The following is a 14592-nucleotide window of genomic DNA, read 5'->3' as shown; positions in this document are numbered from 1 at the left end:
AATGCCAAATATTTTATTTTATTTATTTTTTGAGATAAAGTCTCACTCTGTTACCCAGGCTAGAGTGCAGTGGCACGGTCTCGGCTCACTACAGCCTCCACCTTCCAGGCTCAAGCGAGTCTCCTGCCTCAGCCTCCCAAGTAGCTAGGATTACAGGTGTGAACCACAACACCCAGCTGATTTTTTGTATTTTTAGTAGAGACGGGGTTTCACCACATTGGCCAGGCTGGTCTTGAACTCCCGATCTCAGGTGATCCACCCACCTCTGCCTCCCAAAGTGCTGGGATTACAGGTGTGAGCCACTGTGCCCGGCCAAGTATTGCATTTTAGCAGCTATGGTGACCACAGAAATGTGGTCATATGACACTTAAAATTTCTTGGGAAGTGTGGTTTAAAGCTTAATAACAAATGGCATTTACTATTTGAATTTCATCAAAAAAGAAATTTTAAACACAAAGTAATTGCACTTCTTTCTGTGTCTCTCATCAGACTTTTCTTAGCCAATTCCTGCTATAGTTCCATGCAGACCTAGAACTCAGAATGACGTCAACCCCTTTATCACTCTAATGGTTCTAGCCATCCTCAGCAATGGTGCTTGCAATCTAAATTTTGATTGCTCAGAATCTCAGACTTTATTAGAGTTCCAAAGGAGTTTTAATTACTTCCTTAAAAGTTTATACTTCAACTGATGAGGATGATTTATTATGAACTTGTAATTTAAGAAAAAAAACTCTCAGTTTGTTAAATTTACTTCCTCTTAAACCTCTGTGCTCAGAATGCTTGATTAGGATCTAGGAATTTGTATCTGGTTTAAAGAATTTTTTAATCTAACAAAATACTCCAGATTTTCATTCTTTTTCTTTTCTTTTCTTTTAATTCCTCTCCTTAAAGCAAAAGGCACACCTGTAGCCTTTGGTTTAGGAGGTGTAAGAAGTATCTGCATCCAGAAAGAATGAGTAAGGCTCTGTTCATCCCACCCCTTCTCTATAGACCAGCATTTCTCAACTTCAGTGTGTGTGTGAATAACCCGAACATCTGGTTAAACTGCAACATCTGATTCAGTAGATTCAGGATAGGACCTGAGATGTGATTTTCTAACAGCTCCCAGGTAATGCTGCTGGAGCTGCCTCACAGACCACACTTAGAAAAGTGAGGAGCTGTAGGATCTGGAGCACTGCACAATACATGCAACTGTAAATTTACTAGTAGCCACATTAAAAAATTAAGAAGAAGCAGGCAGAAATAATTTAACAATATGTTTATTTAACCTAACATATCAAAATACTATTTCAACATGTAATCAACATAAACATTATTAATGAGATATTTACATTTTTTTCATTCTAAATCTTCAAAATCCAGTGTGGATTTGTCTTAGTCCATTTTATGTTTCTGTAACAGAATATCATAGATGAGATAATTTATAATAAACAGAAATTTATTTGGCTCACAATTTTGGAGTCTGGGAAATCCAAAAGGATGGCACCAGCATCTGGCAAGGGCCTTCATGCTGTGTCATCCCACGACAAAAGGTGGAAGGATGAGAGACAGTGAGAGACAGGAGAGGGCCAAACTTTCATAACAAACTCATTCCTGTGATAATGATATCGCTCCATTCATGAGGGCAGAGCTGTCATGACAATCATTTCTTTTTTTTTTTTTTTTTTTTTTTTTGAGATGGAGTCTCGCTCTTTCACCCAGGCTGGAGTGCAGTGGCGCGATCTCGGCTCACTGCAGGCTCCGCCCCCCGGGGTTCATGCCATTCTCCTGCCTCTGCCTCCCGCGTAGCTGGGACTACAGGCGCCTGCCACCTCGCCCGGCTAATTTTTTGTATTTTTAGTAGAGACGGGGTTTCACCGTGTTAGCCAGGATGGTCTCGATCTCCTGACCTCGTGATCCACCCGCCTCGGCCTCCCAAAGTGCTGGGATTACAGGCGTGAGCCACCGCGCCCGGCCAATCATTTCTTATTAGCCCCATCTCCCAACACTGTTGCACTGGGGATTAAGTTGCTACCACACGAACTTTGGGAACATGTTCAAATCATAATGGTATTTTACATTTACAGCACATCTTAAACTACACTAACCACATTTCAAATGCTCAGTGCTCACATGTGGCTAGTGGCTGCTGTATCGAACAGTGTAGGTCTAGAGGGTCTCACTGTTTCCTTGAAGAAATTCTGTCCAATAACTTTTGAGTGTTACAGAAATCTGTGAATGTCAGGATGTGAAATCACCCAAGATGACTATCTTTAGAGTGAGGGCTGCACCTAATCTGAAAATGGCAGTTCTAATTTGAAAGATGAGTTTATTCAAAAGCAATAGAGCCCCCCTGGGTGGCGAAAGCCTCTTGTGCATTGGCCACAGATTTAGCACTGTCTTCTTTGCCTTGGCACTTCCTGGTTGCAAGTTAAACAAGGCCCATGGGTAAGAGAAGGCACAGAAGTTTTGAGGCCTGAAAGCAGTTTAAGGGGCTAGGTCAAAATGTATGAGATGGGAAGTAATAAGCCAGGATACAAGCAGAGACCAGGTAGTACAAGTCCTAGAAATCCTCACATAGGAGTTTGAATTTTATTTAAGAGCAATGAGGAACCATTCAAAGGTTTTAAACAGAGAAATATGATCAGGCTTTCATTTGACTTATTTATTTATTTTTTATTTATTTATTTATTTATTTATTTGAGACAGGGCCCCAGTCTTTTGCCCAGGCTGGAGTGCAGTTAAGTGATCATAACTCACCGCAACCTCAAACTCCTGAGCTCAAGTGATCCTTCTGCCTCAGCCTCCCAAAGCACTGGGATTACAGACCTAAGCCACTGTGCCCAGTCCAGGTTTTCATCTTAGAAAGATCTGTTAGCAACAATGGAAACAATTTCTGAATGAAGACAAGATTGAAGGCAAGGAGACTAGTTAGAAAACTTTTTCAGAAATCCCAGTAAAAGATGATAATGGCCTGAGTTAGGACACTAGTTCTGAGGTTGGAATAAAAAGACAAACAAATTTTATTTATACTTTGGTGATAGATTAGTGAAAGAAAAATGATGAGAGAAGAATCAGGGATGATGCTCATATATATCAGACAGGGCCTAAAACAGAAACTCAAATTAGAACATCAAGAGGATTAATAAAGTCATTGTTGACAGAAGTATGGACAGAGTGTAGGGGAGCCACAGAGATCAAGCAGTCCCCAGAGGTGGAGCTTATACCACCCATAGGCCTGAAGGCACAAGCGAAAGCAGCAGTTACTTGACCTAGAAAGACAGTGTTGTGTAACAAGGGCTGCCATGAGAGAAACAGTGACCTCTGGTTGAACAACACAGCCAAAGAGAGGCAAACCAGCAGCATGAGCCTGTGGGAAAAATATCCAGTTTTCACTCTCCTCCCTTCTTCTTGTTTCTTTACAGGACTCCCCATTGGCTGACCCCTCCCAGAAGCCAGAAAGCAAGGGAGTCCTTTGGTGTGGTCCATACAGCACCCACCTGGATGCAGAAGAGGATAAAGAGAGAGAGGCTGTGGAGAGGTAACGGAAGAGATCTGGCAAGCCAGTTTTCTGGCCGAGGTGGCTGTGTGGAGCCATTTGTTGAGATAGAGGACCGCAGGATGCTGGTGTGGAAGGAAGAGGGTTATCGCGTGATTCAGACTCACATTCATCCCTGGAATCTCTTTCTAGTTGATGTGATCTTGCAACCCCCCATCCTCAACTCTTTCTGTTAAGACCCCCAGAAAAGAAGGGAGAATCACCATGAACTTGTAACAGCTCCTTATGGTCTCCCTGATTGCTTTCCAGCTCTACAATCCATTCTCAACACACCTCTGCAAATATCAATCAGGTCATGTTTTGATTGCCTTGCTTAAAGGCCTTCAGTGGTTTCCCACTGCTCTCAGAATAAAATCCAAACTCTCAGCCACAATCCACAAGGTGCTGTAGATCTGGGCTCTGCCCTGCCTTTGACCAATCTTTCACCCACTCACCCCACACTCTCTTCTCTCCAACCCCCACTCACTATGGGGTGTACTTCTCCCAGATCCCCATACGTGGGCAGTGGGTTCCCTCTCTGCTCCCCATTAGCTCTCTGGGGAGTACTCCCAGGCCCTACCAAAGTAGGAGCTCCCCCATCTCAGCTCCCCTAGCACTTATTATGACATGAAATTGTCTTACTTTTTACTCTCTTCTTCCAGTAGGAAAAAAAGCTCCAGTATATACCTAGGTATCTTGCCAGTCTTATAATTGCTGTTATCCTCCAGCTAGAAAAGGGCCTGGCCCATAGCTAGTGCTTAAAAAATACACGGTACATTGACCACAAGTATGAATGAGTATAAAATGCCAGTCTCACAAATGGATCATCTCAGAGGAAGCAAGTGGGTTTCCTACTCTGACTCTGAGAGCTGTACAGCTAGGACCTGAGCTGGGTGCAGGGCCTAGGCCTCCATGAAGACCCAGGGCCATGTATGCATGATCTGGTGCATGATCTGCACATGAGGTTTTCATATACATGAACATATACCTGTGGAAATTTAAAGAAAGGAGAATATGTTAAATTAAATACTACCCTTCATGCACATTACCAATACCCCCACCTCAGAGGTAACACTAGTAACAGGTCCCTGTGCAGTCCTCCCTACTCTACACTTAAATACATATATAATATATATATACACATACACATGGTATATATTATACATACACATATAAGCTATGTATATAGAAAGTATTTAAATATATATACTTATCTACTTCTGCTTTTAAAATACAGATATATACTTTAAATGTATATACACATGTCTATGGATACATGTATATTTAAATACAAACATGTATATACTTCTCTACTTCTACATTTAAATATATAAATAGCTTGGCTTTTTGTGTAAATAGAAACATCCTATTTGAATTTTATCATGTGGCCCTTTCACTAAACGATATGTCTAAAATATATTTTTATATCAGTACAAACAGATTTATCACTTTTTAATTGCCACGTAACATCAAGACTTCACAAATTATTTAATCACCCCCCTCTGGGTAAACATATAGGTTATTTGCCCCTTGCACACAAGTACAATTATTTCTTCATGGTGTAAACAGCATTTGTGGGTGAGAATGGAAACAGGCATGAGATTCGCCTCCTGAGTTAGAAATGGATGGCCAATTCCACTTCCCCCATCTCCCAACAAACCCAGTGCTTAACAGAATTCTGGGATGGCTGCTATATTTGCCATTTCCCCGCCCCAATCCAGGTAACTCTTCTCCATTTTCCTTTGGGGAGATTTTGGGGGGAAGGGAGAGGGTACATGAGCCAAGCTGGCCCCAGGACACAATTTGCAGTGCAAAAAAAAAAAAAAAAAAAAAAGTAAGGTCACTTGCTCAACAATTGTTAAGAGTTTCAATTATTAAGAGTTTCAAGTTTAATGCACAGCATTAAACTAAGCAGGGACCTTTTGAAGACAGGTACACACCCCTGAAGCCAGCCCTGGTTAGCCTGTTGGATTCTTGAGAGGAGAGCCACAGTGGGGAAAACAGGGAAGCTAAGTCACCTCCTGCATACAGCTCTGCAGAGACATCCACTCATTCCTGCAACCAGATCCCCAGGACCACCTGGCCTCTGCCCTTTCCTTTCCAAGGCTTGGTTGTCTATTCTCCGGCTTTGCCTATAATTCTGTGAGCTCTCACCTCATTCCAAAACTTTCTTTCGGTTTTCTTTTGTTTTTCTTTGCAAGTTCCTGTGGCTTGCACTAATTGACATGGGAAGTCAACAAGTGATTCCCATTTATTGGGTGTATTTTTATACTAGACTTAGGGGATGAAGCAGTGAACACTCAGTAAGATCCCTGCTTTCATAGAGCCTCCCTAATGTAACACAAAAACAGTAAGTCAATGAATAAATAAATAATTTCAAACAGTAAAAGGTACTAGGAAGAAAATAAACAGGATGATATGACAGAGGGTATCTCAGGAGAGGAGCACTCCCGGTTCAGGGCCTTGGTACCAGCTGTTCCCTCTCTGGGAACACCATTTCCCAGACATTCCCTTTGCTCACTCTCTCATCTTACCCAGTTCCTATTTAACTGTCATATTATCAAGGTAGCTTCCTCTAACAACCCTATTAAAATGGCCCTGGCTCCAATTCCTGCTCTTATTTCTTCTTTCCTGATTCTGCTTTTATTTAATTCATAGTATTTGTCACTACCTGATGCATTGTATACTTATTTTTTTACTTTTGAACTATCTGACTCCGTCCGATCTGATGGGGACAGTCCATAGGGAAGAGGGGTTTCATCTTTGCTCATGGCTGCACCATTGCACTGAGAACAGCACATGGCGCTGAGTAGATGCTCAACAAATATTTGTTGAGTGAATAAATGTGAAAATGAATGACTAAGAGTGGTCAGAGAAGGCCTGTCTGAGAAAGCAACTTTAAGGCTGAAACCTAATGAGGAGAAGGAGATGGCCATGTGTAGAATGATCCATGCAAAGGGAGCAGCAAGTGTAAAAACACAGCAATGGAAACGTGGTTCTTGTGTTTGCAGGACAGAGAAAGAAAGACAATGTCAGCATCCATTTCACCCTGACTTGAGGTGAAAAGAGGCTTAAGGACAACTATGGTAGAACAGGCCATTGGGTCTCAGACCACCTGTAGAGGTCTACCTACTGCTGTCCTCTGGGTCCACAGGTGGCCATCTACCACTGTCTCTGGTGGTACTGCCAGAGCCCCCTGGCTGCCCCAGGCTGTGACGGCAGCCAGTGTGAGGTCAGGGGCCTGACTGTGGGCAGCAGGTATGGCAGCTGGAGGCTGGCTGGATGCAGGGACGATGAGATGGTAAATGCCTGCCAATCAGGGTGGTGCTGCCAGAACCTCACAGTTCTTAGAGGATAGAAGGTGCTGCTTGAGATGAGTGAGGCAGATGGGGTTTAGAACATGATGGATCACCGAAGAAATTATAGGCAGAGAGGTGCAAAGGAGTGTCTATGGCACATGGTGATGCTTCTGAAACTTCAGGTCCATCCTGTGTTGGTACAAAATAGAGTGTTTTATAAGCAAGAATGTAGCTGGTACGTGATGATACCATCAACAGGACTAGCTAGTACTAGGCACAGCACAGCCAGTTCTCTGTCCTTCCACCATAACATGTCTCTTCTCAGTCATAGCACTCTGCTGTTGCTGAGCCCAGAAACTGACCCAAAACCCCTCACAATGCAGCATTCCAGGCAGCCCCCACTAACTGATTGGAGTTGGCATGCAACATGTACTTGCCAATCCTAACCTACAGCCTGATGCCCAGAAGTCACCAGGGCAGAGTTTCAAGTGCCTCATTGGGAATTTACAAAAAGAGGAGTCTTTCTACCTATAGATCTGCAAACCCGATTTTGCAGCTTTAAGCTTCTTTCTTGAACTATAACAAACCTACAGGAAGGTATACAGATTGTAAGGCCACAGCTTGTGAATTATCACAAAATGACCACACAGCCACTCAAGTCAAGAAATAGAGTATTACCAACACCTAGGACCTCCCCTCACCCCCTGCCAATCACTTCAACATCTCTCCTCCCAAGGGGAACTACTATCCTGACTTCAAACACCATAAATAAGTTCTGCCTAATTTCAACTTTGTATAAATAAAAGCAGACAGTCTGCATTTATTTGTGTTTGGCTTTTTTCAGTCATTATATTTGTGAGAGTCATCCATGTTGCTGGGGGGAGGTACTACTGTTAGAATATATAAGGCCTTGGGCCAGGTGCAATGGCTCACACCTATAATCCCAGCACTTTGGGAGGCCAAGGCGGGCAAATCACCTGAGGTCAGGAGTTTGAGACCAGCCTGGCCAACATGGTAAAACCCCAACTCTACTAATAATACAAAAATTTGCTGGGCTTGGTGGTGGGCATCTGTAATCCCAGCTACTTGGGAGGCTGTGGCATGAGAATTGCTTGAACCTGGGAGGCGGAGATTGCAGTGAGCTGAGTTTGCACCACTGCACTCCAGCCTGGCTAACAGAGTGAAACTGTGTCTCAAAAACCAACAAACAAACAAAATATACATATACATATATATGGCCTTGGAGGCCAACCTAAGGACTTGAGTCTTTACTTCAAGCAAGATGGAAAGCCAGGGTGTTTTTTGAGCAGTGGCATGATGCCCTACAATTTATACTTCTAAATGATGGTTCTGACTGAAGTGTGAGAATAGCTGGTAGACCCACAATGGCAGAAGCAGGGAGACCAGTCAGGAGGCTCCTGCAATAACCCAGTGAGAGTGATGGGGCTTGGACCAGGGGGACGTACAGAGGTGGAGAGAAGTGGTCTGTTTCCAGCTGTATTTTGAAGGCAGAATCAAGAGGATTTGCTGGTGGACTGCAGGTTGGTGTGAGAGAGAGGGAGGAGTCAATAATGACTGCAGGATTTGGGAACTGAGTAACTGGGGAATGGAGCTACCATCCTCTGAGATAGAGAAGGCTGCAGAATGGGCATATTAGGGTCAAGGGATCAAGAATTCTGTTTGAGGCCTTTCAAGTTAGAGATGCCTAGAGTCATCCAAGTGGAAGCATCACATAGGCAGTTAGTTGTAGGAACCTATGGTCCAGACAGAGGTCAGCACGAAGATGACTTAGCATCAGTCTATTGATGGTATTTAAAGCCACAAAACTTGTGACATCACAAGGCGGGTAATAATAGAAAGAAAGGACAACTGCAAGGCTGGCATCTGAGCTGAACCTAAAGGATGAGCAGGATCCCATAAGCGAAAAAGAAGGAAAAGACAAATGAATGATAACAGCAGTAGTTGGCATTTATTGAACTCCTACACTGCATCAGGCTCTACACTAAGCACTCACACCACCATCCCGTTATCGCATTTAGCCCTCACAGCAACTATATAGAGCAAGAGCTATTTACCATCCCCATATTACAGATGAGAACACTGAGACTTGAAAGAGTCAAATCTGTTCAAGTTCTGTAAGTGATAAAGCTGGGCTTGGAATCCAGACAGTCTGGTTCTGAATTCCTCATGCCTAAATACTATTCTATACTACCTGTCCATGGACATTCCAGGCAGGCTAACAAGATGTACAAGTGTATGGAAATGCGAGTGTATCTGGGTTACACTCGCATTTCCATACACTTGTACATATCCCCACGAAATATCAAAATAAAATGACCAGCCCTCTATCTCACATAAACACAGGATCTTGCTCACCTTCCTCAACATCCTTAGGGGTTCACTTTTTCCTAGAACTATGTCTTCGGGAGAAGTAGAGGTTTAGCTCACGTCCACTGCTGGGGCAGCCCAAGCTAGATCTGGCTCTGCTGTTCCCTGACTCTGAACCTGGACATCCAACTCTGGATTTCTGATCAGCACACTTTGCTCCTGATCAAAGCTCAGAACCCAAGGCTCACCACCCCCCCCATCTTATGTATATCCCCCATGCACATACCCGCCCCCACAACACTAACACACCACTGCAGTATCCTCAGACTTTTACTGAAAGGAATAATGGTGGGGATAACCTCACAGCACAGAATGAGTAGCCACTTAAAGCTGATTAGGCATCATTATCCTAAAGTTCAGATCAAGAGCAAGACTTGACTAACTGGGCCATAAGGTAAAGATCTGCATTGGAAGAAGGGAGGCACCTGCCTGTCACAGGGCCCTAGGCATTGTGGGGAGGGGAAGAAAGAGAAACAGTAAAAATTAAGAGATGTATTCTCATTTTACCTCCCCAAGATTTAGCTCAGAAAAGGGAGGAATGCCCCATTTAACACTCATAAACCAGATAAAACTAATTGCTAATTTTGTATCCACTGCTTGAGTAGTGTAAGGCTCATGAAGACTCAGTCAAACACAGACAAAATAAGGAACAGGATCATCAGTTTCTCTTCTCATTTGATGCAACACTTTATATATACCTTTCAGAAACACACTATAGTTTTGTTTTTCTTTCTTTTTCAGTTAAAATTAACATTTTTCTGTTGTCATTAAAAATTCTGTATAATAATTTTTATATTTTCAAAATATATCTAGAGGTGTCTACTGTAATTTGATTAACTATCACCCTATTTAGGCTTACTTTTTCCATTTTCACTGTTGTAAATAATGAGGTGATAAGCTCTTTGCATTCCTGGTTATTTCCTAGAAGTGAAAAAGTTAAAATTAATGAACACCATTTTCGATAAGTTCTGTCACATTGTTTTGCAGAAATAAAATACTAAAATTAACAATTATAGCGTCAGTGGATGAATGAACCGATTTCACCAAAACCTTATGATCATTTATTCAACAAATGTTTATCAAAGGTCTATTATGAGCTAGTCATTATTCTACATGTGGGGGATATGGTGATAAATGAGACAAAAAACATCTCTTTTCTCAGGGAGCTTCAGTATAGAATATGTCATGTAGCAGTAAGTTCTGTGAAAGAAAATAAAACAGGGTAAAAGGATACAGCAGAGACCTGGCAGCCACCCTGAACAAACCTTACCAGCTGCCTGTTTCTGTAAGTAAAGCTTTATTGAAGCACTGCCACAGCCATTCATTTAAATATTGTCTGAGACTGCTTTCCTCTACAATGGTGAAGTTGAGTGGTTGCCATAGAGACCATATGGCCCACAGAGCCCCATGTGTTGGCAGCACCCAGTTTATTAGAGTAAGATTGGGCCAAAGCATCCTGGGATGCAGTATTGGTATGGTAGACTAACTGCTGTAACAAATAGACCCCAAAGCGGATGGTGGCTCATACACAACAGGAATTTATTCTTGTTCTCATTACAGTAGTGGGTATGGGAATAACAAGCAGGATTCAATCTATCTGGGTCTTTCAGGGACCCAGAATTGACCAGGCTTTGCTTTCTTCAACACTTGGCTTCAAGGTTATCCTGGGGTTGCCCTCTATTCTGGCCAGCCAGAAGGAACAAAAAACATGGTGTATTTCTATGCGGGAGGCTTTTAGGGGCCCAGTCCAGAAAAGGCTTACATCAGTTCCACCAACTCTCCATTGGCTAGAACGTGGGCACAGGGTGGCACCTGACTGTACGGGTTACTGGGAAATGTGGTCCGTGGCTGCTCAGCATTTCTCAGCATGATGCTTGGAACGAGCAGGCCATCTCTGTCTCAGAGAGGATACAGCTTCCAATTTTCAACCAGAGTTGGCAATCCACTGTGCTTTGTTGTGCATTTCTTTGATTAACACTAAAGTTGATATATAAAATGTGTCTTGTTTTGTTTTTCTTTTCTTTTCTTTTGTTTTTGAGTCTGAGTTTCACTCTTGGCACCCAGTCTGGAGTGCAATGGCGTGATCTTGGCTCACTGCAACCTTTGCCTCCTGGGTTCAAGCGATTCTCCTGCCTCAGCCTCCTGAGTAGCTGGAATTACAGGCACCTATCACCACACCCAACTAATTTTTGTAATTTTAGTAGAGATGGTGTTTCACCATGTTAGCCAGGCTGGTCTCAAACTCCTGACCTCAGGTGATCCACCCACCTTGGCCTCCCAAAGTGCTGGGATTACAGGCGATATATAAAATGTTTTAGGGCCAGCCCCAGTCATTCACACCTGTAATCCCAGCACTTTGGGAGGCAGAGGCAGGAGGATCACTTGCGGCCAGGAGTTCGAAACCATCCTGGGCAATATAGCAAACCCTTGCTCCCCCTACTCCTCTCTGTCTCTAATAAAAAATGAATAAAGCTTTATAATGTATGTATTAGTCATTTATAATTTCTCCTTTCTGAATTTCCCATCTTCTTGTTCTTTGTTCATTGAGATCTCAGATTTTTCAAATCATTTTTATGAGTGCTTATATGATTAAAAATTATAATCCCCATTTGTTGTTTTCCTTTTCATTTTAACATAGTTTTTGAAGAGTGGAAAATTTAAAACTTTATTGTAATCAATTCTATGTGTTTTTTCTTTGTAATTCCTTCCGTTTTCTACTGGGGGATATTTTTTACCTATTTAGAGATTAAATACATAATCTCTTCCTTGCTGGTTTTTTTCAAGTTTTTTTTTAAAGCTTTGCATACACTTTTAAGTGAGGTTCTAAGTTAACTGCTTTTGAAAATAGCCAATTTTCTCAACACCAGTTATTAAACAATTCATGTCTTGGTAATAGATTTGTGATGACTCGTTTGCTACATCTTAAGCTATTTAGTCTTCTAGAGTGTGCGTCTATTCTTGTCTTAATTCAGTACCATGAAACTTTGTTACATGTTTATAGTCTTTTCATATATTATATTCACATCTAGTAAAGTAAGCCCTTCCTATATTACTTCTTGCTTAAACATTTTAAGAGTATTTCTCATGTTTTAATAATTTTTATCTCACTGCAAGAATAATAAATAAGAATTATTTCAAAAATACAACATGAAAATAGAAAGCTTTTAGTTAACTTTAGATAATGTTTTAATTCCTTTTAAATTTCTATCAGTATTCTAATTGTGTCTATATGATATCCACAGATTAATTTGGGAAACCAACATCTTCCAAACATAGAAAAAGCTCCTCATTTGTTGTTTTATGTTTTTCAGGAACACTTTTTGACTTCCTTCATATAAATCCAGTGTATTTCTTGTCAATTTTATTCCTAAGTATTTTATAGTTTACTGGTATTTAAATATAATATTTTCCTATTTTATTTGTACCTGGTGTTCATTGGCATATTGAAAAGCTATTAATTTGTACATAGTTATGTCGTAGCTGGTCATATAGGTTTTCAATTAATTTTCTTACACTTCCTAGAGAAACAATCATATTCTCTAACAAAAAAAAAAATAATCTATTTTTATAAATAAATTTATAGTTCTTTTTGCGCTGCTTTTCAGTTCTTGCTTCACTGCAGCCCCTAGCACAGCGTTGTGTGATCCACAGTCCACAGGGCCCTAGCATCCCGTGAATTTGAAAAATGCTGGATCCTTTATCTCCCTCTCATAGGTTCTCTACTTATATTTAAGCGTTGAGGGCTTTGAAAAGTCATGTGATAAAGAATCCTACCTAAACTTATTTAACCTTTCATCACTACTATATAACCACTAGTATGCAAAACATCCACTAATATGCCTCAGGACAATGGCAGTCCTGTCTCCAACACCCCCACGCCACAGCCTGTGTTCTCTTATCCTTTCCTACCCAGAGCTTCCACAGCCACCACTGCTTGGAAAACCTGTGTTACTGGATTGAAGTTAGGGTAATTCTGCACAATTTCCTAAACAATGTTGAAAAATAGCTGTGATAAAAAGGCATCCTTTGATTCATTAATGTGATGTACAGCATATAGGTAAATCTGCTTGTATTCTCTTTTTTCTCCTGAATAGACTTTCCAGAAGTTTATATAACTTATTGCTTTTTTTAAGAGCCTGCTCTTTGATTTATCAATGCTATACTTTTTGTGGGTTTTGATTCAATAATCACTGTTTTTATATTTATTGTGTTTTCCTCCTACTTTCCTTAAATGTATTTTGCCATCATCTCTTCTAACTTGGGGAGCTAGGTACTTAGTTCATCTATTTTTGTATTTACAACTACTTATCAAACTGTATGGAATTTAGCCAAATGCCAACATGCTCCCATTATTAGAGAAAAGAAAGGGAGAAAAAAGATAAACTCATTAAATTTCAGGCTCATTGCTTCTCTCACAGAATCTAATACATTAATTAAACTTTATCTCAAAAAGAGCTAACATAGATAAAAATAGAGAACTACGGGCTTTTTGAAATAACTTTGAAAAACTAATGAGGTGTGGAGAACTGGAACACCCAGAGTCCCTTCAGCTCCAGGCAAATCAAAGTCATGCAACAAGCATAGAAAGAGCTCAGCCAAACTTCATACCCCATCTTCTGGGGCTCTTTTGAAAGTAAAGGTTGGTCTTATATTCAGTTCAAATTTGTCCTACAATTTTGGAGTCTGCTTATTTGGGTTCCTTCCAGAGGCCAATCTTGAGGCAAGAATCCCCAAAGTATTTTATTGGGGAAGCAATCCCAGATAGCACCATTAGGCGAGTAGGGAAGTGAGATGAGGAAGGAAGGAAGTCAGTGAAAGGATTATTATGAAGCAAGCTAATACATAAGCAACTGGAGCTTGATTCTGCTGTGGAACTCCGAGACCAGTGTAGAGCGTGGGCCTCAGGGTTGTCCCACCCCCAGGGTGAGCGGTTGGGGTATTCACATACACCAACTCCTGTCAATCAGTGGAAGGCTGCTGAGGGTAGGGGGGCTGCTGGCCTGCAGCTCCCACGGGAAAAGCCCACAGTTTCGGAAATGCAGGCACTGGCAGTCAGATGTCAGACCAGGGTGCCGTAAGTGGTAAAGGCGAGAGGATAAGACAGCAGCGGAGAGCGATGGGATGGGGAGTGCCCTGGCAGCCATTACAGGGGCATTGGATGTTCTTCTCTTCAACCAGCCATAAATATCTCACCCAGGCTTGAGAATGTGCCTGGAGTTACTTATGGGCTAATTTGCTTTCTGAGAGATATAAAAGGGACTTTTTTCTAGGGTTAACCCATGACCTACTATACTCTCATCATCAGAGACGCATCTTCTGGATGTGCAACAAAGAAAGAGCACAGGTTGTGTCTGACCGTGGACGCTGTCCAGAGATAGTCAAGCTGCG

At 41.7% G+C, this 14592-nt stretch overlaps 1 protein-coding gene across 3 annotated transcripts in view; it reads right to left on the bottom strand.

Moving 5' to 3' along the window:
- Positions 1-14592, bottom strand: part of POLE4 (DNA polymerase epsilon 4, accessory subunit) — a 162304-nt gene that overhangs the window by 88656 nt on the left and 59056 nt on the right. The window contains exon 5 of one of the 3 annotated variants that reach the window (XM_063616598.1): positions 9949-10125. The exons of the other annotated variants lie outside the window; for them this stretch is intronic. Coding sequence (XP_063472668.1) covers positions 10075-10125 — 51 coding nt within the window. The 3' untranslated portion in view covers positions 9949-10074. Of the gene's footprint in view, positions 1-9948; positions 10126-14592 lie in introns of those variants that run through there. 3 annotated transcript variants of the gene reach the window in all.

The sequence above is a fragment of the Symphalangus syndactylus genome, chromosome 14 (genome assembly GCF_028878055.3).
Source record: "Symphalangus syndactylus isolate Jambi chromosome 14, NHGRI_mSymSyn1-v2.1_pri, whole genome shotgun sequence".
Taxonomy (NCBI): Eukaryota; Metazoa; Chordata; class Mammalia; order Primates; family Hylobatidae; genus Symphalangus; species Symphalangus syndactylus.
The sequence above is the reverse complement of the archived record's forward strand: the minus strand, read 5'-3'. Positions and strand labels throughout refer to the sequence as shown.